At 48.0% G+C, this 23,687-nt stretch overlaps 1 protein-coding gene across 1 annotated transcript; it reads right to left on the bottom strand.

Moving 5' to 3' along the window:
* Positions 1-5,841: 5,841 nt before the first annotated feature.
* Positions 5,842-21,779, bottom strand: trim33l (tripartite motif containing 33, like). The gene is made up of 13 exons (XM_080501640.1): positions 21,679-21,779; positions 20,483-20,542; positions 18,181-18,319; positions 16,603-16,732; positions 15,274-15,390; positions 13,442-13,556; positions 12,414-12,560; positions 11,656-11,767; positions 8,706-10,776; positions 8,310-8,421; positions 7,336-7,392; positions 7,123-7,245; positions 5,842-6,186 (listed from the first exon to the last, which is right to left on the bottom strand). The coding sequence occupies exons 2-13, from the start codon at positions 20,537-20,539 to the stop codon at positions 5,983-5,985; spliced, it is 3,384 nt and encodes a 1,127-aa protein (XP_080357766.1). The 5' UTR covers positions 20,540-20,542; positions 21,679-21,779; the 3' UTR covers positions 5,842-5,982.
* Positions 21,780-23,687: the final 1,908 nt, after the last annotated feature.

The following is a 23,687-nucleotide window of genomic DNA, read 5'->3' on the forward strand; positions in this document are numbered from 1 at the left end:
CTTCCAGAATCCGAAGTAACCAATCAGAATTCAACGCCCGCCCCCGAATTTCTGTGATTGGTGGACAACTGTGTCTGTCACATTTAGGGCTTTTGGACATTTTGAGCGAGCGCACAGCAGAACAGAGAGAGAGAGAGAAGAGAGAGAGAGGAAGAGAGGAGAAGAGAGAGAGAGAGAAGAGAGAGAGATGACGAGAGAGAGAGAGAGAGAGGTTGAGCGCAGACGAAGAATCTGAGCGCAGAAATGGTTTTTGAGCGCAGTCTCAAGTTTTTCTCTTTGCGCAATTTAAACATTTCCTCAAAATGCTATTAGTGGTTGCTGTATAATTAATATTTTTTTGCACTCAAATTTTCCCATCGCTCGCTTCAGAATTTTTGGCACAAATAGAAACCCCCACAGACGTACGAAACCGAACCGAACCGAACCGAACCGAACCGAACCGAAGTCGAAGGACTCACCTGAGTAACAGAGCGAGGCGTACCCGTTGATGCAGGGACGCTGGATTCCACTCGGCCGACGACGCCGACTCGCCATCGTCGCGCCGCGACGGCCCGCCAGCCCGGCCTGAGGCTGCGCCGCCCGCACAGCGCCTGTAGGGGGGCGGTACTAGGATACTCCCGTCGGACCACAGCCCACACGGGTCTGAAGAGGCCGACCCAGGGCGTTGGGCGTCGGGGGCAGGGTCTTGTGGGTCTTGTGGGTCTCCGGGGGTTCCCCCCAGACTGGAGTTGAGGACGCGCTGGAGCTGCAGGTTCCTCTCCTCCGTCACGAACGGCGCGCTCAGGTCCTGGTAGGCGCCGCCCGGCAGTGGGGCTGCCGAGCGTCGGTCCAGCTCAGCGGAGTCTTCACCAGGACGTCGTCCCCCGTCGAGCCTGGACCAGTGAAGGACACACGTCCAATGAGACGTAATACTAGAGTGAAGCTGAATGGATGGATGGATGAAAAAATGGTTGTCTGTTGGTTGATGGATGGATGGATGATGAGTGAGTTGAGGGAGTGAGGGGAGTGAGTGTCAGGTCTAAACCCCCTGAAATAGGTCAATAAAGAGAAGACACGTGAATCAAGAAACAATCAAGGTACTTTGCAGCAAGGGAAGACACCAAGTTCACCTCACAGGGCTCACCCAGAAGTCTTCCCAGAACGCTCTCTACCCAGCCTTTCTTTATTGACAGCCTCAGTGGGCGGGGTTCACAAGTTGTAAAAACACACTGGTTCAAAACTGGTTCCTGTGGTCTGTCTTACAGGGTCGTAAAAACACAACTAGTTCCGAAAGGGGGGAGAAACACAAACACTTAACAGATAAAGATCTCATGTGAACTGCAGGGCTGCACTCAAAGGTCTGCACAGAATTTGCACAAGCATGAACAAATGATAATGAAACATTTCTCCTTACAGTGAGTGAGTGAGTGAGTGAGTGAGTGAGTGAGTGAGTGAGTGAGTGAGTGAGTGAGTGAGTGAATGAATTGATAGATAATTACACAATGGACAGATGATTGCTGGTTGGCTGATGAATGGATGCATGGATGATGGATGGATGGATGGATGGATGAAAGATGATGGATGGATTGATGGATTGATGGATGATGGATAAATGATGATGGATTGGATGGATGATGGATGGATGGATGGATGGATGGATGGATGGATGGATGGATGGATGGATGGATGGATGGATGGATGGATGGATGGATGGATGGATGGATGGATGGATGGATGGATGATGAAAGATGATGGATTGATGGATGGATGAATGATGATGGATGGATGATGTCTCAGTGATCAAATCCACTTCTCATTATGATCGAGGAAACATTTGGGTGAATACATGTATATTATGGACTTGTTGCCATGGCGACGGCTGCTTTGATTTGGCCTGGGCTGCTGTGGAGTCTCCGCGGCGACGGAGGCGGCGGCTGGACTCACCGTTGGAGCAGAGGAAGTGTTGCCTGTCGCCACAGTCTCTGGAGAACCACAGTCCACTTCCTGCCACCGTCACACACCTCTGGAAGCTCGGCTGTTCCACGGCCCAGTTGGTGTAGAAGCTGTTGGGCCGCAGCCGCTCGCCAGACGACCACTCCCACATGCTGCCGTGGAGCCCGATCCAAAGCTTCACGCTGCCGTCGCCCGCCGCCCGCTGAGCCTCGGCGTTTCTGCCGTCGCCCTCGATGGTGGCGAGATCGGTGAACTTCTTCCGGCAGTGGCTTTGGGCGTCGGACCACTTCATGACGTCGTCGACGCGGTGGTAGCGCCTCAGGACGCCGGCGGACCGAAGGTCACGGACCGACAGGAAACCTGAGAGACGACGCCGGTAGAAAAGTCCACAAACGACTCAACCAGGAACCTTCTGAGGTTCTACGGTCAATCAAACGACTCAACCAGGAACCTTCTGAGGTTCTAAGGTCAATGAAGGGTTAGGAGAAATGTAGATACAACCTGAACCTCATCCTCCTAAAGAGAAGTAAACAAGAACAACCCTAGATTTCTCTTCGGTACTATAGCCAGGCTGACAAGAATTCACAGCTCAATCCAACCTGACATCCCGTTAACTTTGAGCAGTAATGAGTGTAAACTTCTTTAACGACAAAATTCTAACTATTAAGGATAAAATTGAAGGGTTAGGTTAGGGTTCTGCCCAAAGATATGTTTTTTAAGGGATAAGCTTCGACCCATTTTGGCCCAAAATATCAAATATGATCAGTTTGTCTTCTTGCTAAATTAGTTTCATCAAACATTTAAGATGTTCGGAAGCTCGCCAAGGTGTGCAAGTTATTATCGCTGAAAGCTTGAGTTGCAGCTCGTCGTGTTCCAGTTAAGGTGACGTACGACCGAGACGAGTTCACAGACCTGAGATCAGCAGGACGACCAGCCCGTGTGTCTTCATGACGCCTGGAGAGCTGGAAGGCTGGGAACAAACGAAAACATACACATCGTCAGCGTAGAGGGAGAACCCCGGGATTCTGGTCGTGAATAACTCTTTTCATTATTTGCAGCCGTAATGACGTACAAATATAGTAAACTGTATCACGTATCAAAAGAGTAATATTGATATAAGCAATATAAAATCGATCATTTCTTTATTTTTCATGTAACCCGCCGATAAATCATCTGAATTGTTTGGTTTTCAAATGCAAACTGTTGAATAATTATCTTTTATTCTCTGTAACACCGTATTATGAGTGTCGGTATAAGTGAACATATTATGCATGATGATTAAACCAAAACAATGTAATAAGCTCATAAATGTTTAAAAAAAAAAATGAAGAACAATCTCGGGAAACTATGACCGTGTCCCCAGAATGGCCATGGAAAAACTTAAAGTAGGAGAGATGGGCGGTACCATTAGAACAGGAAAAAATGCGAGAAGAGATAAGAAAGGACGGCTCGTCTCCCGTTTTTCGTTTTTAAATTGAAAATTGCAAAACGGAAATCGGATGGTTTCCGCTTTCCTTATGTGCGTTTCTGAAACAAAAATTGGGAAATAAAATCCGACCGTGATTCTTTATTTTCAAGTTTGAGTTGCCGGAAAACCCGGAAGTCGAGTTTCTTCTTCGCTTGATGGGAGAGAAAACAAAGACGGGTGTTTTGAACGTGGTCCGAGCTCTTTAAAGGATGGAGTCGTATCGTTTTGTTTCGTGGTGGGAAAAGAGTCAGCCTGCGGGAGGAACACGTGTCTGTGGAGAAGGTTTGCCGAAACCATCCGATTTCCGTTTTTCAATTTTCAGTGTCCTACTGGTCGACCTGGGCTCCGGGTTTTAGCAATAAAACTCTGTTTGGCATCCAGATCTCGTCTCCCAGCCTGTTTTTGTTTTTGTAGACCAGCCGAGTACCAGTATAGTTAGAGAATTATTGACATTTTCTTGTGGAAGACTATCAAAAATGTAAATACCAGAAACATTGATTACTGACCTTAGTTGTTCTCGTGGTCCTTCAGTTTAGTATTTTTGTAGGTTGTAGCTGCAAATGCGTTTTAAGAAGCGGCTCCGGTGGACGGGAATCACTCTCTGGCAGGGAATCACTTTTTGTCACAACACCGGGTTGCGCCAAGGATCTGCACCCTGTGAGGTCCTCCAGACCCGTTCATACTTATACACCTGAACACAGACACATGTAAAGGCACTTAGGAAAATAAAAGCCTTCATTAAAGACGCTCATGTTTCTTGATGCAAATTTAAAAATAAAAGAAAAATTTAACTATACCTTAACGTCGGAAAAAGTCTGGACGGTTTATGTAAATTCCAACTTTAATGGTCGTTAATTCAGTGATTAGGAAAATAAAAGCCTTCCTTTAAGAAAATTACATTAAATCTGCAAACGTTAGATGTCAAGAGGATTAACGTGACGAAAAGTCCATTTCTTCTCGATTATTTTCACATTTTGTGGAACTTTATCTTTTACTAAGTTTTCACATCAAATCTACTTTTTTTTAAAAATGTGTTCAACAGTAGTATTTATCTAAACAGAAGTAATTCATCCACTATATACATGAGACCGTGTGAATGTAGTATATTAAAGATTACGTACTGACACCCTTGTTTTTTTGTTTTCATTACTTCTTGTCTCTATTTTAATTTTATGTTCAGTATTTTACGGTTGTGAATTTTATTGTGCTTTTACTTTGTAACAGAGTTTAGAAAAGTACTGCACAAATCAACGTTATTACTTGGGAAAGGCTCCTCGATAAAACCAGACGAGTTTTATACCGTCAGGAAGACAAGCGCTCTTGTTTTGGAGGAAGCCGAGGTCTTCCTTTAAAAGAGTCTCCTGCAGTGAATGTCGTCTTTATTGGGGGAAAACGTTGACCGTTGATGTAAATGTGACGTTGAAGAGACTCAGACTCCATTAAGGTTCGTTTGGATAAAAGACGGCGGCAGGGAAAATGAAAACGATCCATTCAAATCACTTCAGGGACGCGAACGGGAAACCGTCATAAGAGGCCCCGGGTATCGAACCGTGAACCCAAACAAGAGGCGAACTCTCTCAAGGTCCGTCGCCGACGGCTGAAACGCCCCAGTGGTAGAAATCAGCAGTTCTGCACATGCTCAGTAGAGCCAATGAGAACAATGTCTCCTCTGTGGAGTCATGACTCCCAATCCTCATTGTCCTGGGACTTGGTACTTTTATTTTGACAGTCACCGTAATAACAATCCAACTTGGAGGCCTGTCCACTAGAACAGTGTTTTTTCAACCACTGCTCCGCGGCACACTGGTGTTTCCGCGAGATCTCGTCAGGTGAGTTGTGGGAAATTATCCAATTTCACATTTTTTTCTAAAAAAACATTTGCTCTCACAGCGACAGTGTGTTGCAGAGTAATTATGTATAAATACTCTTCACCACTAGAGGGCAGCACAGAACTTTGCCGGTGAAATGTAAAGTGACAGACGTCAGTGTGGTTCATCTCCACCTCCTGCTACCATCTTGTATCAAAGTACTGTGTCAGTGACAGTGATGGAGAAGTTTTTGAAAAGGAAGAATGTGAACCAGGATCTCAGCTCTTCATCCATCAGGTCCAGGTTTCACACTGAGGGAGGCACTATTAAAAAAAGACATTGGGAAATACTTTTTTTCTCTATTTATTTGATTCCTGTTGATAAAACTTTGATGCTAACGACTTTATATTGTTACTAGAGGCTACAGAGTTTAACATTTTTGTGCCTCCAAAGTTTTTCCAAAGAAAAAAGTGTGCCTTGGCTCAAAAAAGGTTGAAAACACTGCGCTAGTGGACCGACATGGAAACGACAACTTCCGAATGTCGCAGTGCGAAAGGAACGTAAACGAGTCTGTCGGGGTTCTGAACGTCTCGTCTGTCCTGCAGGTTGAATGAAAAACACAAGACAAGCTGCTGATCATTTATCATTTAATACAACGAAACAGAAGCTGCCAAAAATAGAAACCTTCAATAGAAACCATAAAAAAATGAAACAATAGGAAAACACTTGGTAACGGTGTACAAGAGTCTTTGTGTGGCTCTGGATCTGCTCTGGCTACGTGGTCTTCTTCCTCTTCTTTGCGGTCTTGGTGTCCAGGATGCTCCTGGGCCTCTTCTTGGGGGTCCTCGGCCCGGGTCTGGACCCTGACTGGTCCTCCTCCGGCTCCGACAGAAGAATGTCCAGAAAACGCTGCTCGTGTCTCAGGACTTTCCTGACCTTCTTCTTGAAGCTCCTCAGCAGGTCCTTCAGGGCGGCGTCCTGTAGACGGAGAGGAGAGGCTGAGCCCTGAGTCCTGGGTTAACCCGGGTTAACCCGGGCTAACCCGGACTAACCAGCAGCTCAACGTCTGGCCGAGAGTTCACGGGGCGTGAACAAGATTGTACAACGTGTCTGGAAGACGACGGTTAAAAATTGGCTTCTTTAAAACGTCTTTCGATGAAAAGCTGTTTGGGAAACTAAAGCTTTACCTTTAGCTAAAGCTAAAACTGAAGCTAAAGGTAAAACTGAAGCTAAATCTAAAGCTAAAACTGAGCTGAAGCTAAAGATAAAGCTAAAGCTAAAACTGAGCTGAAGCTAAAGCTAAAACTGAGCTGAAGCTAAAGATAAAGCTAAAGGTAAAACTGAAGCTAAAGCTACAACTAAAGCTAAAGGTAAAACTGAAGCTAAAGCTAAAGTTAAAAGTAAAACTGAAGCTAAAGCTAAAGGTAAAACTGAAGCTAAAGCTAAAGTTAAAAGTAAAACTGAAGCTAAAGCTAAAGTTAAAAGTAAAACTGAAGCTAAAGCTAAAGGTAAAACTGAAGCTAAAGCTAAAGTTAAAAGTAAAACTGAAGCTAAAGCTAAAGGTAAAACTGAAGCTAAAGCTAACGTTAAAAGTAAAACTGAAGCTAAAGCTAAAGGTAAAACTGAAGCTAAAGCTAAAGTCAAAAGTAAAACTGAAGCTAAAGCAAAAGGTAAAACTGAAGCTAAAACTAAAGTTAAAAGTAAAACTGAAGCTAAAGCTAAAGCTAGCAGTGGTCTCGCCTCAGACTTCAATTACTGTAATTGAAGTAAAGAGCAACAGACAAGTTTCTGCCAAAACATGTAAAGTGTCATGTATCTTTACGTTGTTGAGGAGAGCTGTGGTTCGCTAGCACTGTTAATGTGGGAACGGGAACTCTCCACTTCGGGACGTCGGCCATTTTGCTTTTTACGAACCTGCGAGGAGTTCCTGAACACCGCCCAGACGTCGGAGACGAAGTGCACCGTGTTCCTATAGGGAGGCTCCAGATGGAGCCGCAGACGCTCCGCGATGGAGTCCAGGACAACCCAGCCGGCAAACTGAGGACAGGAAGTGACAGATCAGAGAGGCGGAGCCACTGGAGCGCCACCACAGGTGGCCAGTCGGCGGGGGAAGCATGGCGGACTTACCTCGGTAAGGCGGCTGCAGCCCTCCACCTTCAGGAACAGCAGCAGACTCTCACACCTCTGAAACACACAAAACGCACAACGAATGTAACACACCTACAAACGTGTTCTCGTGGTCCTTGGAACCTGGAATTACAACTTCTTAAAAAAAAAATCAAAAAAATCAAGAGACGTGGCGCCACACTGCCCCCTGGTGTTCAGACGAGGAGCGGACGCGCCTCTCAGTAACACGAGGAGGAGGAGGAACAAAGTTTCCACTGTGTCACAGAGAACCAATGTTTTCTCTTGGTCCTGCGTTTTACCGTCACATAGTGACGTCACACGGCCGCTTCGCTACCACCTGCGTACATTCTAGGCCCCGTTTACATGACAACGATTCACGTGACGACACCAAATCCGGAAAAAGAAAGAAAGAAAGAAAAAAAAAAGCGTTTCCACTGCAGGAGCAGGCTCACTGTAAACGGTGTAGTTAGTCTGCCGGGCCACGGGAGGGCGCTGTTGCTGTGGGCATGTGCAGAGAACAAAACGCTCTAAATACGAACAAAATGGAGAGATCGTGACGCTCTCGTGGACCGATGAGGAATCGGATGCCATCAGGGGAGAGACTCAACTATTAGAATATCGACGTGGACGATAAAACTAGACCGAGAGTCAAACCACTACGGGTCGGCCATGTTTGTTTACTGGAGCAGGAGGAACTATTTACCACGGGAAGAGAAGAGAAATGTGCAGCGACAAGCTCCGCCTCCTTCGGTTTCTGCACGAGGGAATAGCGACCGTGAAAGACTCTTTCCACCTTGAGAGTCGGGATAAAAACTTCGCGGATGCAGTGGATCAGAACTTTGCAGACACAATTATTTTCGTGTAAACGGGGCCTAAGTCGTACTCTTGGTTCAGCGCAGTCTCCACCAGTCTCGTGTTTGATGACATGAAACAATAGGAATGCCACACGGGTGGCAGACCTGAGCCGCTCGTACCCTCTGGTCCTGTGTCTTGAGGCCTCGTCTCAGAGGATTCTGGAGCCTCGCGGAGCGGTAGGGGTCCAACGGGTCCGACAGGTCCTGGCACAAAGAGCAAATCCAACCCGGCCTGCAAGACAAAGACGGGGAGAAAGACGGACAAAACATAGTTGAAACAGAGCAGCAGCAGTTTGTGATTTCACGTGAAGCTGCAAAACTGTACTAGCAGTTCGAGGCTCCGTTTGCATGACAACGGTTCGGCTCGTGTTAACGGTAAGAGTGTGGATGTGGACCAGAGAGATACTGCAGCTCTGCATAAGAAACCTTCAGGCACCTTCGACCTTCAGTGGCTGCAGGAGAACTTGAAAAACTTGTTATTCTCCGAGACTGGCGCAGTAGAAATGGAACTCTTACGTGATGTCAGGTCCCATCGGAGGAAGGTGGCACTCTCTGTGGTATCCACGAGCGCAGGCCGAGCAGATCAGTAGAGCTTCTGAAGACGCGCACACCGAGCAGGACAGCATGTCCACGGAGACGTCGGACTCCGGAGAGGACAGCGGCTCGGTGAAATCAAACTCCGAACCGGCTTCGTCGAGGGACTCCGCGAAATCGAATTCCGAGCCGGTTCCGTCGAGGGACTCCGCGAAATCGAGCTCCGAGCTGGTTTCGTTGAGTGGATCGGTGACGTCCAACGCCTTGACGGCTTTGGCGGGTGACCCCGTCATCTCCATCAAGTAAATCTCGTTTTCGACATCGCCGTGGACCAGACGGAAGCTGGGGAGCGGGCCTCCGGGGGTGGGCGGTGTGATGGGCAGTCTGACCAGAGACAATCGGAGCTGCCGTTTGTCGGGTTTGGAACACCGCCGTCCAATCACACGGCGCGGTTGTTTTTTGTTGGCGTTGGGCGTTTCTGGTATCTCTGCAAACTCAATGTCTCCTGATGTGGAGGTGATGAGCTTGGAGTCTTCTTCCACAGACGTGGTGGTTGACGGCTCGTCCGGCGGAGGGTCGGGCTGGTCTGCGGTGGTGCTCGTTGGCTCGTCCTCTGCAGAGTCGGTTTCTTCCGGTAAGGTGCTCGTTGGTTCATCCTCTGCGGTTCGTTCCAACACAGTGGTTTGGCTTGGTTTGTCCTCTGCAGGTTTTGTGGGCTGATGGTACACCCACTGCCTGAGGAGACAATCTCTGCTTTTGGAGACGTGCATCTGATCGGAAGACGGTGTTCTGCCGAGTACAACAGAGTCTTGGTTTGTGGGACTTTGTTGCAGGAAGGTGGAGCCACCCAGAGGCACCAAACTACAAGTGACAGGAAGAGTCTGATGAGTGGGCGGGATTGAACCCAACGTGTCGAGGAAGGCTCCTTCCACCGGATTAATCTGTGGCCCCATCGCGAAGGAAACAATGGGGTTCTGACTTCCATAGCAGGGAGGCGGCTTGGTTGGAATCAGCATCGTGGGCGGCGTATAGATGTTTGTCAAGCAGAAGAGGGGTGCACCGGCACCAGGCTGCTGGTTTTGATTGGGAGTGGCCTGATGGGGCAGAGGTTCAGGTGGTACCGCTGGTAGAGGTTGAGATAGAATCCCAGGCTGCTGGTTCTGACTGGGAGCGGCCTGTTGGGGCGGAGGTACAGGTGGTGCCATTGGTAGAGGTTGAGATAGAATCCCGGGCTGCTGGTTCTGACTGGGAGCGGCCTGTTGGGGTCGAGGTACAGGTGGTGCCATTGGTAGAGGTTGAGATAGAACCTGGGGTTGCTGGTTCTGACAGGGAGTGGCCTGTTGGGGTCGAGGTGCAGGTGGTGCCATTGGTAGAGGTTGAGGTGGAACCTGGGGCTGCTGCTTCTGACTGGGAGCGGCCTGTTGGGGCGGCGGTACGGGTCGTATCGTTGATTGAGGTAGAGGCGTCTGGTGCTTACTGAGGAGGTCAGAACGTGGTACCACATTGATGGTATAGTGGGGAGACTGCGCAGTCCTTGAAGTGGACCTCGGCTGCTCTCCTGACGCCGTCACCGGGGCGGCGGGGGCGGCAGCGGTGTCAGCAGAGCTCACCGAAGAACAGGTGAAGGGGGGAAAGGAGAACGCGGAAGAAGAGGAGGAGCGCGTGACACCTGTTTGCGTAGGGTCCCTCAAAATGTTCATGAGAGCGGAGGATGTGATAATGAAGTTACCACGAGGGAGAGACAAGGGGGCCTTGGAGGTGGAGGTGCTCTGGGGGGCGTTCTTACAGGGCGGAGCAGGATTGGTGGATGAGGAGGTTTGAGGAGGAACAAGGGAGGGGGAGGTGGTGGAGGAGGACGATGAAGGATTGGACGATGAGCTGCGAGGAGTGTAACCTCTAGGTTTGAGGTTGTCGAGGGAGGGGAAGTTGAGATTGGTGGAGGGGAGAAGGTTCCTGCCAGGTCCGGCAGGAGGAGGAGGAGGAGGAGGAGGAGGGTCCGCTCTCTGACTTGGGTTCTGCACAGAGAACGGAATCCGGGACACTTTGACCTGAACTGGAACCAAAACAACAATCAGTCAGAATCTGGAATCAGCAGGGCTATGCTAACATTTCACTTTGATCTTCAGGAAGTTAAGAAGTCCTGACAGGAAGTTAGGCAGTCCAGACAGGAAGTTAGGAAGTCCTGACAGGAAGTTCTAACAGGAAGTTACAAAGTCCCGACAGGAAATCCTCACAGGAAGTTCTGACAGGAAGTCCTGACAGGAAGTTAAGATGGCCTGACAGGAAGTTAGGCAGTCCTGACAGGAAGATAGGCAGTCCAGACAGGAAGTTAGGAAGTCCTGACAGGAAGTTAGGAAGTCCTGACAGGAAGTCCTGACAGGAAGTAGCAGGAGCGATCAAGTCACTCACACACTGGATCATATTCTAGTGAAGCTGTCGGAGGAGCGACACCGAGATTCTTCACTTTCCACGAGTCACTATTACAAGTTACTATAGAGTCACTATTACAAGTTACTACAGAGTCCCTATTACAAGTTACTACAGAGTCCCTATTACAAGTTACTACAGAGTCACTATTACAAGTTACTACAGAGTCACTATTACAAGTTACTACAGAGTCCCTATTACAAGTTACTAACACTCGTCTCCCAAAAGGGTTTGTAAAGACGCTATAAACAAAAAGCAGTTCTTTGACTGTTTTCTTTTCTTTTCTTTGACAAACGATTTTGCCTCCAGCCCGACGAGTCGATCTGATCATGAGGGCGCTTTCTCATTCTGCAGCCACCTGACATGTGGTCATGAAACTTGAGAGGGGCTGCAGAATGAGAAAAGACCCCGGGGGAAAAAAAAAAATCCCCACAAAAGTCACGCGACGGAGGAAAATTTGAATATTCCCGTTAGTTTTGAAAAGTTACTGGATACAACAACTCACAAGTGCCATGGAAGACTTCCGGCAACTTCTTGGAGGACGTGATCATCACGCGAGACATGTGGGACGGTGGACCCAGGTCCTGGTTCTGGAAGTCCTTCACATGAGACTCAACCTGGGAAGAAAAACAGGGACAACACCAATCGGTTCAACGTGAATCCAGGCAGAGCATGAAAACTGTGGTGGAGCGAGGTGAGCAGCAGGTGTGTGGAGGTGAGCGGCAGGTGTGTGGAGGTGAGCGGCAGGTGTGTGGAGGTGAGCGGCAGGTGTGTGGAGGTGAGCGGCAGGTGTGTGGAGGTGAGCGGCAGGTGTGTGGAGGTGAGCGGCAGGTGTGTGGAGGTGAGCGGCAGGTGTGTGGAGGTGAGCGGCAGGTGTGTGGAGGTGAGCGGCAGGTGTGTGGAGGTGAGCGGCAGGTGTGTGGAGGTGAGCGGCAGGTGTGTGGAGGTGAGCGGCAGGTGTGTGGAGGTGAGCGGCAGGTGTGTGGAGGTGAGCGGCAGGTGTGTGGAGGTGAGCGGCAGGTGTGTGGAGGTGAGCGGCAGGTGTGTGGAGGTGAGCGGCAGGTGTGTGGAGGTGAGCGGCAGGTGTGTGGAGGTGAGCGGCAGGTGTGTGGAGGTGAGCGGCAGGTGTGTGGAGGTGAGCGGCAGGTGTGTGGAGGTGAGCGGCAGGTGTGTGGAGGTGAGCGGCAGGTGTGTGGAGGTGAGCGGCAGGTGTGTGGAGGTGAGCGGCAGGTGTGTGGAGGTGAGCAGCAGGTGGAGTCGTACCTGTTTCTTCATGTTCATCAGAGTTTGCAGGTCGGAGACGTTTTTGCACTGTTCTGACGTTTCAGTCATCGCCACATGTTTCTGCTGCAGCAGCTTCAGATCCTTCAGCCGGCGTTGGATTTCCTCAGTCTCAGTGTGGTACACATCCTACACACACACACACACACACGGAAATATCAGCTGGGAACAAAAGTTATTAGCCTTTCGTTGCTCATTGAAGAGATTTAATAGGGGAAGAGACATAGAAAAAAAAAAATAAAAAATCAAACATGGAGCTCGTTCTGACCCTACATGAGAGATTCTGACTGTACGGATGTTCGGCGTGCCGACTGGCCTCGCAAACCGCCAAGTCATAGCGCTAGCATAACGGTAGCGCCGCAGTCTTTTGCGCGCACATAAAAAATTAAAAACAAACGACGGAGGAGACGTTCTACAAACATCCAACGCCACGGAAACAAACGCAACTCGGAGATTTCAAAACAGATTTTCGGGTTGTTTTTAAATCAAATGGTTCAAAGTTTCCACGCGTCCCGTTACAACCTGGTCAGGACTTTGCCTTACCCTACCCTACCCTACCCTATCGGCAACAGGAACACATCCCGCAGTGACACCAGCTGCTGGTTTGGGGGCGCTGTCGCCGAAAACAAACGCTGACCAGACAGGAAGAGAAGAAGAAGAAACGCTGCTGATCGACTGGTCTGGACCCGAAGGGGAAGTCCCGCTGCTTTAGCCTTTGGTGGCTAGGCTCGCTAGCTCGTGGCTAAAGGGTAGCGACAAAGTACCGCGATATAAAGTCTTCAGACCAGAAATCGACGAGTCTTCCTCTCGACTCCACATCTGCCCGCAACATATTTTCTAGCTATTTCTTTCGGCGTCGGCTTCTTCCGATTTGTGCGATGGACTTTGTTCAAGGACGGACAGACGGACAGACGGACAGACGGACAGACGGACAGACGGACAGAGAGACAGACGGACAGAGAGACAGACGGACAGAGAGACAGACGGACAGACAGAGTATGAGGCCTCACCAATACGTCCTGGTAGATTTTGGCGACTTCGTCCTTCAGGCCATAAACCAAGGAGAAGTAGTGGTTGAGCAGGTTGCTCTTCAGATGAGCTCGATTCACCAGGATGTCTTCCAGCCTGAAACACAGCATAGGTGAAGACGGGGGTCCGGGGGTCGGTCCTGGTTCTTCAGCAGAACCAGAACCAGCATTAAACTCAATGTCTCGTGTTCCAGGTACTGACGGCGAGCGACAGACGAGTTCGGTCTCTACTTAAGACAGATCATTTTCTGGATCGTGTTGAACTCTGTGACCTTTTTGTGTTTACAGATTAAATTTAAAGTCGTCTAAGCCCAACCTCAGACTAGTTTTTAGACTAGTTCGATACTTGCGAGTTACGCGCAGATACCATTTTTTCCAAGGTACTAGTACTAACCTTTAACTACTTGCCGATACAAGTACTTATCAAACGCTACAAAGCCGAATTTATATCGTATACGACAAGGGTGCGCAAAGGCTAACGATGCCGTGAACCTGCTCCACCTCCTGTCGACGCTACGTCACCTCCTCCAGCATCGACTCTTTAGCATGTAGCATGACTTGTGTGTGAGCCTGAAACTCTTTAGCATGTAGCATCACTTATGCGTAACCCAAAACTCTTTAGCATGTAGTATCGCCGGTGTGTCAACTTGAAACTCTTTAGCATGTAGCATTGCTGCTGTGTGAATTTGAAACTCTTTAGCATGTAGCATCACTTGTGCGTGAGCCTGAAACTCTTTAGCATGTAGCATTGCTGTTGTGTGAACTTGAAACTCTTTAGCATGTAGCATCGCTGGTGTGTGAATTTGAAACTCTTTAGCATGTAGCATTGCTGGTGTGTGAATTTGAAACTCTTTAGCATGTAGCATCGCTGGTGTGTTAACTTGAAACTCTTTAGCATGTAGCATTGCTGTTGTGTGAACTTGAATCTCTTTAGCATGTAGCATCGCTGGTGTGTGAACTTGAAACTCTTTAGCATGTAGCATTGCTGTTGTGTGAACTTGAATCTCTTTAGCATGTAGCATCGCTGGTGTGTGAATTTGAAACTCTTTAGCATGTAGCATCACTTGTGCGTGAGCCTGAAACTCTTTAGCATGTAGTAGCATTGCTGTTGTGTGAACTTGAATCTCTTTAGCATGTAGCATCGCCGGTGTGTGAACTTGAATCTCTTTAGCATGTAGCATCACTTATGTGTGAGCCTGAAACTCTTTAGCATGTAGCATTGCTGTTGTGTGAATTTGAAACTCTTTAGGATGTAGCATCACTTGTGCGTGAGCCTGAAACTCTTTAGCATGTAGCATTGCTGTTGTGTGAACTTGAAACTCTTTAGCATGTAGCATCGCTGGTGTGTGAATTTGAAACTCTTTAGCATGTAGCATCGCTGGTGTGTGAACTTGAAACTCTTTAGCATGTAGCATTGCTGTTGTGTGAACTTGAATCTCTTTAGCATGTAGCATCGCTGGTGTGTGAACTTGAAACTCTTTAGCATGTAGCATTGCTGTTGTGTGAACTTGAATCTCTTTAGCATGTACCATCGCTGGTGTGTGAATTTGAAACTCTTTAGCATGTAGCATCACTTGTGCGTGAGCCTGAAACTCTTTAGCATGTAGTAGCATTGCTGTTGTGTGAACTTGAATCTCTTTAGCATGTAGCATCGCCGGTGTGTGAACTTGAATCTCTTTAGCATGTAGCATCACTTATGTGTGAGCCTGAAACTCTTTAGCATGTAGCATTGCTGTTGTGTGAACTTGAATCTCTTTAGCATGTAGCATCGCCGGTGTGTGAGGACAAGTGGAGGGACGTTCCTCCGTCTCTACCTGGTCTCCATGTCCTTCACGGCCTTCGTCAGCATGTCCCTCTGGGCGCTGGCCGGCTGGACGCAGGCCTGCAGCCGTTTCCTCACCACCGCCACGGCCTTGGACACGAACTCAAAGCTGCCAGGAGAAGAAGAGGGGACAGACGGGCTCACGTCACGGGAGAGGACGGGAGGGGTCAAGGGTCAAGGTAGGGACGACTGTGGACAAACTAATCCGGGATCTCTCTCCGTGTGCTGGTTAACTCGGGCAGACGTGTTCCAGTACCTGAAACCTCTGCAGTACCGAGCTGACATGAAAGAGGCGGAGCTTGCAAGCGTCCGACCAATCACACGGGGAGAAACTCTGCAGAGCAGCTGACTTTACCACGGAGGAGTTATTCTCCAACTTGTTAATGCTAACTTGTTAATCCGGACTTGTTAATGCCAACTTGTCAATGCCGACTTGTTAATGCTGAATTGCTAATAAGTCAACTTGTTAATATGCTGACTTGTTAATGCCGACTTGTTAACGCCGACTCGTTAATGCCGACTCGTTAATGCTGACTCGTTAATGCTGACTCGTTAATGCTAACTCAATCACACGGGGAGAAACTCTGCAGAGCAGCTGACTTTACCACGGAGGAGTTATTCTCCAACTTGTTAATGCTAACTTGTTAATCCGGACTCGTTAACGCCGACTCGTCAATGCCGACTCGACAATGCCGACTCGTCAATGCTAACTTGTTAATGCCGACTCGACAATGCCGACTCGTTAATGCTAACTCGTTAATGCCGACTCGACAATGCCGACTTGTTAATGCTAACTCGTTAATGCCGACTCGACAATGCCTACTTGTTAATGCTAACTCGACAATGCTGACTTGTCAATGCCGACTTGTTAATGCTAACTCGTTAATGCCGACTTGTCAATGCCGACTTGTCAATGCTAACTCGACAATGCTGACTTGTCAATGCCGACTTGTTAATGCTAACTCGTTAATGCCGACTTGTCAATGCCGACTTGTCAATGCTAACTCGACAATGCTGACTTGTCAATGCCGACTTGTTAATGCTAACTCGTTAATGCCGACTTGTCAATGCCGACTTGTTAATGCTAACTCGTTACTGCTGACTCGACAATGCCGACTTGTTAATGCTCACTCGTTAATGCCGATGTGTTAATGCCGACTTGGTGAGATTAGAGCACAGGAATTCATAGGAAACCCAGCGCGATTTATTTTGCTACGTCAGACAAGATTGTTCTGAAAACTCGCTCTCCTCGCTGCTCCGCCCTAAACCGGCGTCGTCTCGGCCGCCACGTCGATAAAGTTGAGTTGAAGTGCGCTGGTACCTGTGGCTCCGGTGCGTGGTCAGCTGGCAGTCCTTGCAGGTGAAGTGGTCGCAGGTGAAGCAGTAGAGCTCCAGAGGCTCCGACATGTGCAGCCGGCAGTACTTCACCGGCGCCGCCAGCGTCCGGGCCACTGGGGATTGGAACCAGCAACACCAAGTCAGAGGTCTGGGCTAAATCTGGTACATTTACATTAGATGTCTTTTATATGCACCGTCGCATTCGAATAAAATCAATAAATGACATTAATTAAAATTAAACATACTTTAATAATGAGAAATCGGCACCAAATTCAGTACTTTCATAGGTACCGACCAAATTCGTTAAGTATTACGGAGTACCGATGAAGTAATAAGAAAAAACACTGCGTAAAAGTAGTTAATGATTTTCGTTTTCAAGAAATTTGCAAAACAACTGCAATGTTACCAAACTAACAGTTGGATGTTGTTTGTATGTATTTGTTAAAAGTTTATATGTTGAGAAATAAGTGTGTTAAAATGACGAAACTTTGAGATTATTAAACATAATGAACATTTATCATCACATAAATGTATAAAAGGACCAATAAGTGGCAGCATTGAGTTCCGGTATCGATTCCCAGGTATCGGTACTGGTATCTCTCTCTCTCTCTCTGTGTCTGTCTCTCACTCTCCCTCTCTCTCTCACTCCCTCTCTCTCCCTCACTCTGTCTCACTCACTCTCTCTCACTCACTCTCTCTCCCTCTGCCTCTCTCTCACTGTCTCTGTCTCTCGCTCTCCCTCTCCCTGTCTCTCTCTCACTCTCCCTCTCCCTCTGTCTCTCTGTCTCTCTCTGTGTCTGTCTCTCACTCTCCCTCACTCACTCTCCCTCTCTCTCACTCACTCACTCTCACTCTGTCTCTCTCTCACTGTCTCTCGCTCTCTCTCTCGCTCTCTCTCTCACTGTCTCTGTCTCTCCCTCTCCCTCTGTCTCTCTCTCACTCTCTGTCTCTGTCTCACTGTCTCTGTCTCTCTCTCTCTCCCTCTGTCTCTCTCTCACTCTGTCTCTGTCTCTCCCTCTGTCTCTCTCTCACTGTCTCTCTCTCTCTCTGTGTGTCTGTCTCTCACTCTCCCTCTCTCTCACTCCCTCTCTCTCCCTCTGTCTCTCTCCCTCACTCACTCTCCCTCTCTCTCACTCACTCTCTCTCCCTCTCTCACTCTGTCTCTCTCTCACTGTCTCTGTCTCTCGCTCTCTCTCTCTCTGTCTCTCGCTCTCTCTCTCACTGTCTCTGTCTCTCTCTCACTGTCTCTGTCTCACTCTGTCTCTGTCTCTCTCTCTCCCTCTGTCTCTCTCTCACTCTGTCTGTCTCTCTCTCACTGTCTCTGTCTCACTCTGTCTCTGTCTCCCTCTGTCTCTCTCTCTCTCTCACTCTGTCTCTCCCTCCCTCCCTCCCTCTTCCTCTCTCTCCAGAATGAATGAATTATTTCTTGGGCGGTCCGGTACCAATTGATCCCGGGGGTTGGGGGGACCGCTGTGCTAACAGACTCCAGAAAGCATTTTGTTGTTGTTGTGTTATTGTTGTTGTGTTGTTGTTGGTGTGTGGGAGGCGGCTGCGATCAGACCTGAGTGCGGCTGGTTGCGGAGGCGGTGGGCTCTGGTCAGCGAGACCCTCCGGTGAGCCAGTTCACAGGCGCCACACAGGGACCCGTCACAGTCCAGACACCAGAACTCCGCCTGGGAGGCGTCGCAGTTGCTGCACAGCTGAGGAGGCGTCCAATAATTAGCTCACATCTCGTGTAACAGCGTATTATGACGGGTGTTCCATACAACTGGACATATTATACATGACGAAACCAAGAGGGAGGGAGGGAGGGAGGGAGGGAGGGAGGGAGGGAGGGAAGGAAGGAGCGCTTGATCTGGAAATGCTGGAATCGCCTCTGTTTTAGTCCATGTTTCTCCACAACTTCCTGTTCCCGCTGCAATAAAGCTCCTCCGACGCCCCATTTCAAAAACTGACTCCATTTTTTTTTTTTTTTATTGGTTTCTATGTATTTTACCAACGTTTCACAAAAAAACTACTGAAAAGAAAAGTGTTTTTTTGCATAAATGTCAAAAAAAGTTAAAGTTGTATTTTATTTGATTTATTTTGCAACACGGCCACATTATTTTATATTTACAGTCTGAAAATACCTCATGGTAAATAACTGCAGTAGAATTTGTCCTGTTCCTCCAGTGGTGATGAAATCAGTGCGTCTGGTGTTTTTTTTTACTGCTTCCTGTTTGTCTGTGGCCACGCCCCTTTTTACGCATGCTTGTGTGTGTGTGTGTGGCACAACTGCCATTCAGACCCTTGCACAGCCAACACACACACACATCCAAGAGTGTGAATTCACAGAAAGCGATAGCAGTCGGTCGTATCGAGACCAGAAAGGGGAACCAAGCCACTGTAAAATACCCAGAATGCCTTGTTGCGCTGCCGCAGCACAAATGATGTTTACTTTTGTGACGGCGAGCTGGAGGCCTGGTGAGTGTCAGGCCCACTGGCAGGTGGCCAAGCGAGGGTGAGTATTTGGGTGGGGGGGGTGGAGGGGGAGGGGGAGGGGGAGGGGGGCGAGATTACGAAGGTGGATGATTAACGGCCTCTGCAGACCCTTTTTAAAACCAGAAGAAGAAGAAAATTAAGCAGCGAGACGTCAGGCGGGTGCTGGTTTTACATACACCGAGCAGGAACTGTCCTACTTGGTGGGCCACGCCCCCTCACAACATGCCACGCCCCTAGCAGCATACCACGCCCCCTCGCAACAGGCCACACCCAATATGGCCGAGCACTGAACCCTCCAGGGTGGAGGTCTGGTTTCTTCATGAGGTGATTAGGGTGGAGAGTTTGAGTGGGGGAGGGGGGGGAGTGTTTCTGAAGGGGGAGGAGGAGAGGGAGGAGAGGGTGGAGAAGAGGGAGGAGAGGGTGGAGAAGAGGGAGGAGAGAGGGAGAGGAGAGGGGAGGGAGGAGAGAGGGAGGAGAGAGGAAGAGCAGAGGGAGGAGAGAGGAAGAGAAGAGGGAGGAGAGAGGGAGAGGAGAGAGGGAGAGGAGAGAGGAGAGAGGGAGGAGAGGGAGGAGAGAGGGAGGAGAGAGGGAGGAGAGAGGAGAGAGGGAGGAGAGAGGAGAGAGGAGAGAGGGAGGAGAGGGAGGAGAGAGGGAGGAGAGAGGGAGGAGAGGGAGGAGAGGGAGGAGAGAGGGAGGAGAGAGGGAGGAGAGAGGGGGAGGAGAGGGAGGAGAGAGGGAGGAGAGGGAGGAGAGGAAGAGGAGAGAGGGAGGTCAGAGCCCAGCGAGAGGTTCAGTGCTTGTCTTTGTGGACGAATAGTAAATCGTCCTGGACGGAGGTTTCGGGAGAGCTGGTGAGACCTTGAACATGAGGAGGAGGAGGAGGAGGAGGAGGAGGAGGAGGAGGAGGAGGAGGAGGGACGGCCTGAAACATGGTGATAACAAAAAAAAAAAAAAAACTCCAACTGAGCCATCGCCAGGCTGAAACAATCCAGGAGACGTCTCCTCTAGAGGCAGGACAGGCCCAACTGGACGTCTCCTCTGGAGACAGGACAGACCAGACTGGACGTCGACATCCTCAACCTGACCTCTGTCAAATTTAGCCTAGCGGCTAACCGCTAAAGTGACGAGTAAACAAACCCTCCGATTCACAGACGAGGCCTGTATTTTCCCTCCAGCCCTCCGGGGGGCGCTGCTCTGCAGCCTGGAGGACAGACGACGGCTCCGCCGTTAGTTTTTTTTTTGTTTTTACATTATTAATTTTAGCCGTTAGCATGTGAACGTTGAATACCATCCCCCATGAGGCCACGCAGCCGTACCGCTCGAGAGGAAGTTTAGGTTTAAAAAAAAAAGAAAAAGAAAAAAGGAAATGGCGTTTGTTTTACCTGCTTGCTCAGGTGCTCTGCTGAGTCTCTGGCCTCCATGTCGGGCAGCGACGTCATTTCCTGTGAAACACAAACAAACCAGAATGGAAATTTTAAAAAACAAACCAAAACAACCCCACTTTGTCCAGGTCCAGTTTTTCAAACCCCATATAGTGTCATCAGGGGTTGAGCCAATCACAATCAAGGTAGGCTCCTCCCCCCGTTGACTCCTCCCACAAATCGCACAGCCCTGCTGGTACCTCCTTTCTGGAATGAATGAATGAATGAATGAATGAATCAGATCCTGATGGGGAGTTTTTAAAAACGTGGTTTCAGGCTTTGAGGCAGATTCTAATGACGAATTCCTTCAAAACCCAATTCATGGCGTTTAAGTGAAATAATCGCGGTACAACTCACAGCGCGTGTGTTTTAATGTTTTATTAAATGTAGAAATACCACTATTCTGACACTGAGAATACTGTAAACATTAATACCATTATTAGTATTTCCACCTTACGTTACTCCTGTACCTCCACGTGTTCAAGGTTCAAGGTTCAAGGTGTTTTATTTGTCATTTCAACAGTAGAAGCCAGGTTTCACGGTGTTAATGAAATTCTTACTTTGCCGTCTACCCTGGTGCCGACATACATAAATAAATAAGTATATACGCAAGAAAATAGCATAAATACAAAATAAAGTAAAATAACAGAGCAGTGCAAAATATTCGTTAGAAAGTGCGATGTGCATTGTGTGCAGTGTACAGATTAAATGTAAACATGTTCAGGCAACGGGGAAGAAAAGAGTTTTTGAGTCCATTTGTTTTGCATTTCAAGCTTCTGTACTTTTGTGTATCATTAGACGTAAGTATATTTTTTTATATAAACAGTTTATTTTCTTTATTGCAATTATTATTAATGCTGACTGGTATTTGTGTAATATTGAGCTTGATGTGAGGACTAAAGTTTGTGATGACTAGAATCTTATCTCTTCCTAAACGCAGCTGGAGTCTGGAGGGGGGAGGGGGGGGACCAGATACGAGGGGAACAAAAACAACCGTAACACCGGCCCAAATAATTCCCTTCCCGGAGCTTTTTTCACCCACGGAAAAATTCACCGAAAATTCCACTCGGGACGTTTTCCTTCCCCAGTGCAGTTTGAGAAGTTTCGGCTTCAAGAGGTGAAAACTGGAAGAAGAACTAACGTTGCTGAAAACTCACCGTTACTTCGCGTTACTCCTCCGGTCCGTTACGGCGCCGCTTCCCTCCCTCGCGACGGCGAAACAAAAAGATTTAAAAAAAAAAGACAAGTAGAATAAAAGAAATCCTCTTATTTTCTCGTCCGTCTGGAGTCTTCGGGGTGTTTTTCTGCTTTGAACGCTCCCAGGACTCTCGGGCAGGTTGGACCATGCCGAGGGGCGGGACCCTTCGTTTCTGTTACAGTCCGGTGACGTCATGTGAGGCTTCCTGTGGAAGTGTTTTCAACATAAAAGCACATCACCCTCACGAATGAAAAAAAAAAAGAATAAAAGCACATTTTCTGTGCGCTTCGGGTGGATTTTTATCAGAAACTTTTCCCGAAAGACAAATAAAGCCACGTTGTAACGGTTAATATTGTTCTTCGTGTGTCTCGCGTGACGTCACGCTGCTTCTTCGGACGGGAAAGTACTGGAAGGGTCTCACGTGCTGCGACTCACGGTGACTCACGGTGACTCACGGTGACTCATTATGACTCATGATGACTCACGAGAGTCTAGTCCACAGTGTTATAACGGTGTTATGTTCAAGAGGCCCAGGAAAGGGGGGATAGAATTTTGTGAGGAGGACAGAGACAGAGGAAAAGACATGAGTGGGCAAGAAAAATAAAAAACAAACTCTCAGAAGTTGCTGCTTCAGCTTTTCCTCTTCCAGCTCGCCGAGCGAAGAAGAAGATGAAAATGAGAATGAAGTGCAAGAAGAAGAAATGGGAAGAAAAGAAGAATGGGAAGTCTATAGGCAGGTCGTTTATTAATAAGATTTATATTTAAATTAATATAAATTTACAGGAGGAGGAGGAAGAGGAAGAGGAAGAGGAGGAGGTGGAAGAGGAAGAGGAGGAAGAGGCAAGATTTAAAACAAAACAAACAAAACAAAACCAAAAACTATCAAAGAAAATCAAAGTGAATTAGAGCTTAAATGTGGAATAGAAACATGACGTGTGACATTGAGATTTTTATGGAATAAAAAAATAAAAAAGTTTGTTTTGTCTGCTGTCTTTCTGAATGAGACTCAGTGCAGATGTGAACCAGCAGGTGGCGCCAAAGAGCCACGAAACACTTTCTATCTTCTTCTATTGTTCATTTTCCTCTACAGCAGATTAGAAAACCTCTTCAGTACTGCACTTCTACTTTATCCTGTATTCTTCATTTTATTTTGACAATCACCGTATTAACAACCCAACTTGGTAGTTTTATTTTGAAAGTCACCGTATTAACGACCCAATTTGGTGCTTTTATTTTGACAATCACCATATCAACAACTCAACTTGGTAGTTTTATTTTGAAAGTCACTGTATTAACAACCCAACATGGTAGTTTTATTTTGAAAGTCACCGTATTAACAATTATTTTTGACAATGACCGTATTAACAACCCAACTTGGTAGTTTTATTTTGAAAGTCACCGTATAAACAACCCAACATGGTAGTTTTATTTTGAAGCCCATTCTTCAGGAGAAACCAAGCCATACTAGATATATGAAACGTGTATAAAATCTCAGGGGTTCGTCTTCACATGAAGACAAATCGTCTCCGAAGATTTCAGGCATTTCAAGCGAGACGTTTTTGTGAAAAGTTGGTGGAATAAAGACAAACCAATAAAGCATCGACACGAAGGAGTGTGAAAAGACACTTTATTAAAACACGTCTTCTGAGGACCATGAATGTCCACCAGTCCAGAACCTCTGGAGAGTCTCACAGTTCCACCAAACACCGGAACCACAGAGGTTCTGCCTCCGGGGGAACATGAACCTCCGGACGACGACGTTATTGGATCGTCTTCAAACGACTCCTCTGATGAACGAGTGACGGCCAGCAGGTGAAGGTTCGTCCTCTGGGGAACAGGAACCCAACTTCACTTCCTCCTCTGAGGAAACGATCGGATCGTCACTTCAGGATGTTCAGACGAGAACTGAACCGCTGGCGGAGGTTCTTCCTCTTCGCTTCTTCTTCTGTGGTGAAAAACCGCCAACGG

The sequence above is a fragment of the Blennius ocellaris genome, assembly GCF_963422515.1.
Source record: "Blennius ocellaris genome assembly, chromosome: 8".
In the NCBI taxonomy this organism is placed as follows: domain Eukaryota; kingdom Metazoa; phylum Chordata; class Actinopteri; order Blenniiformes; family Blenniidae; genus Blennius; species Blennius ocellaris.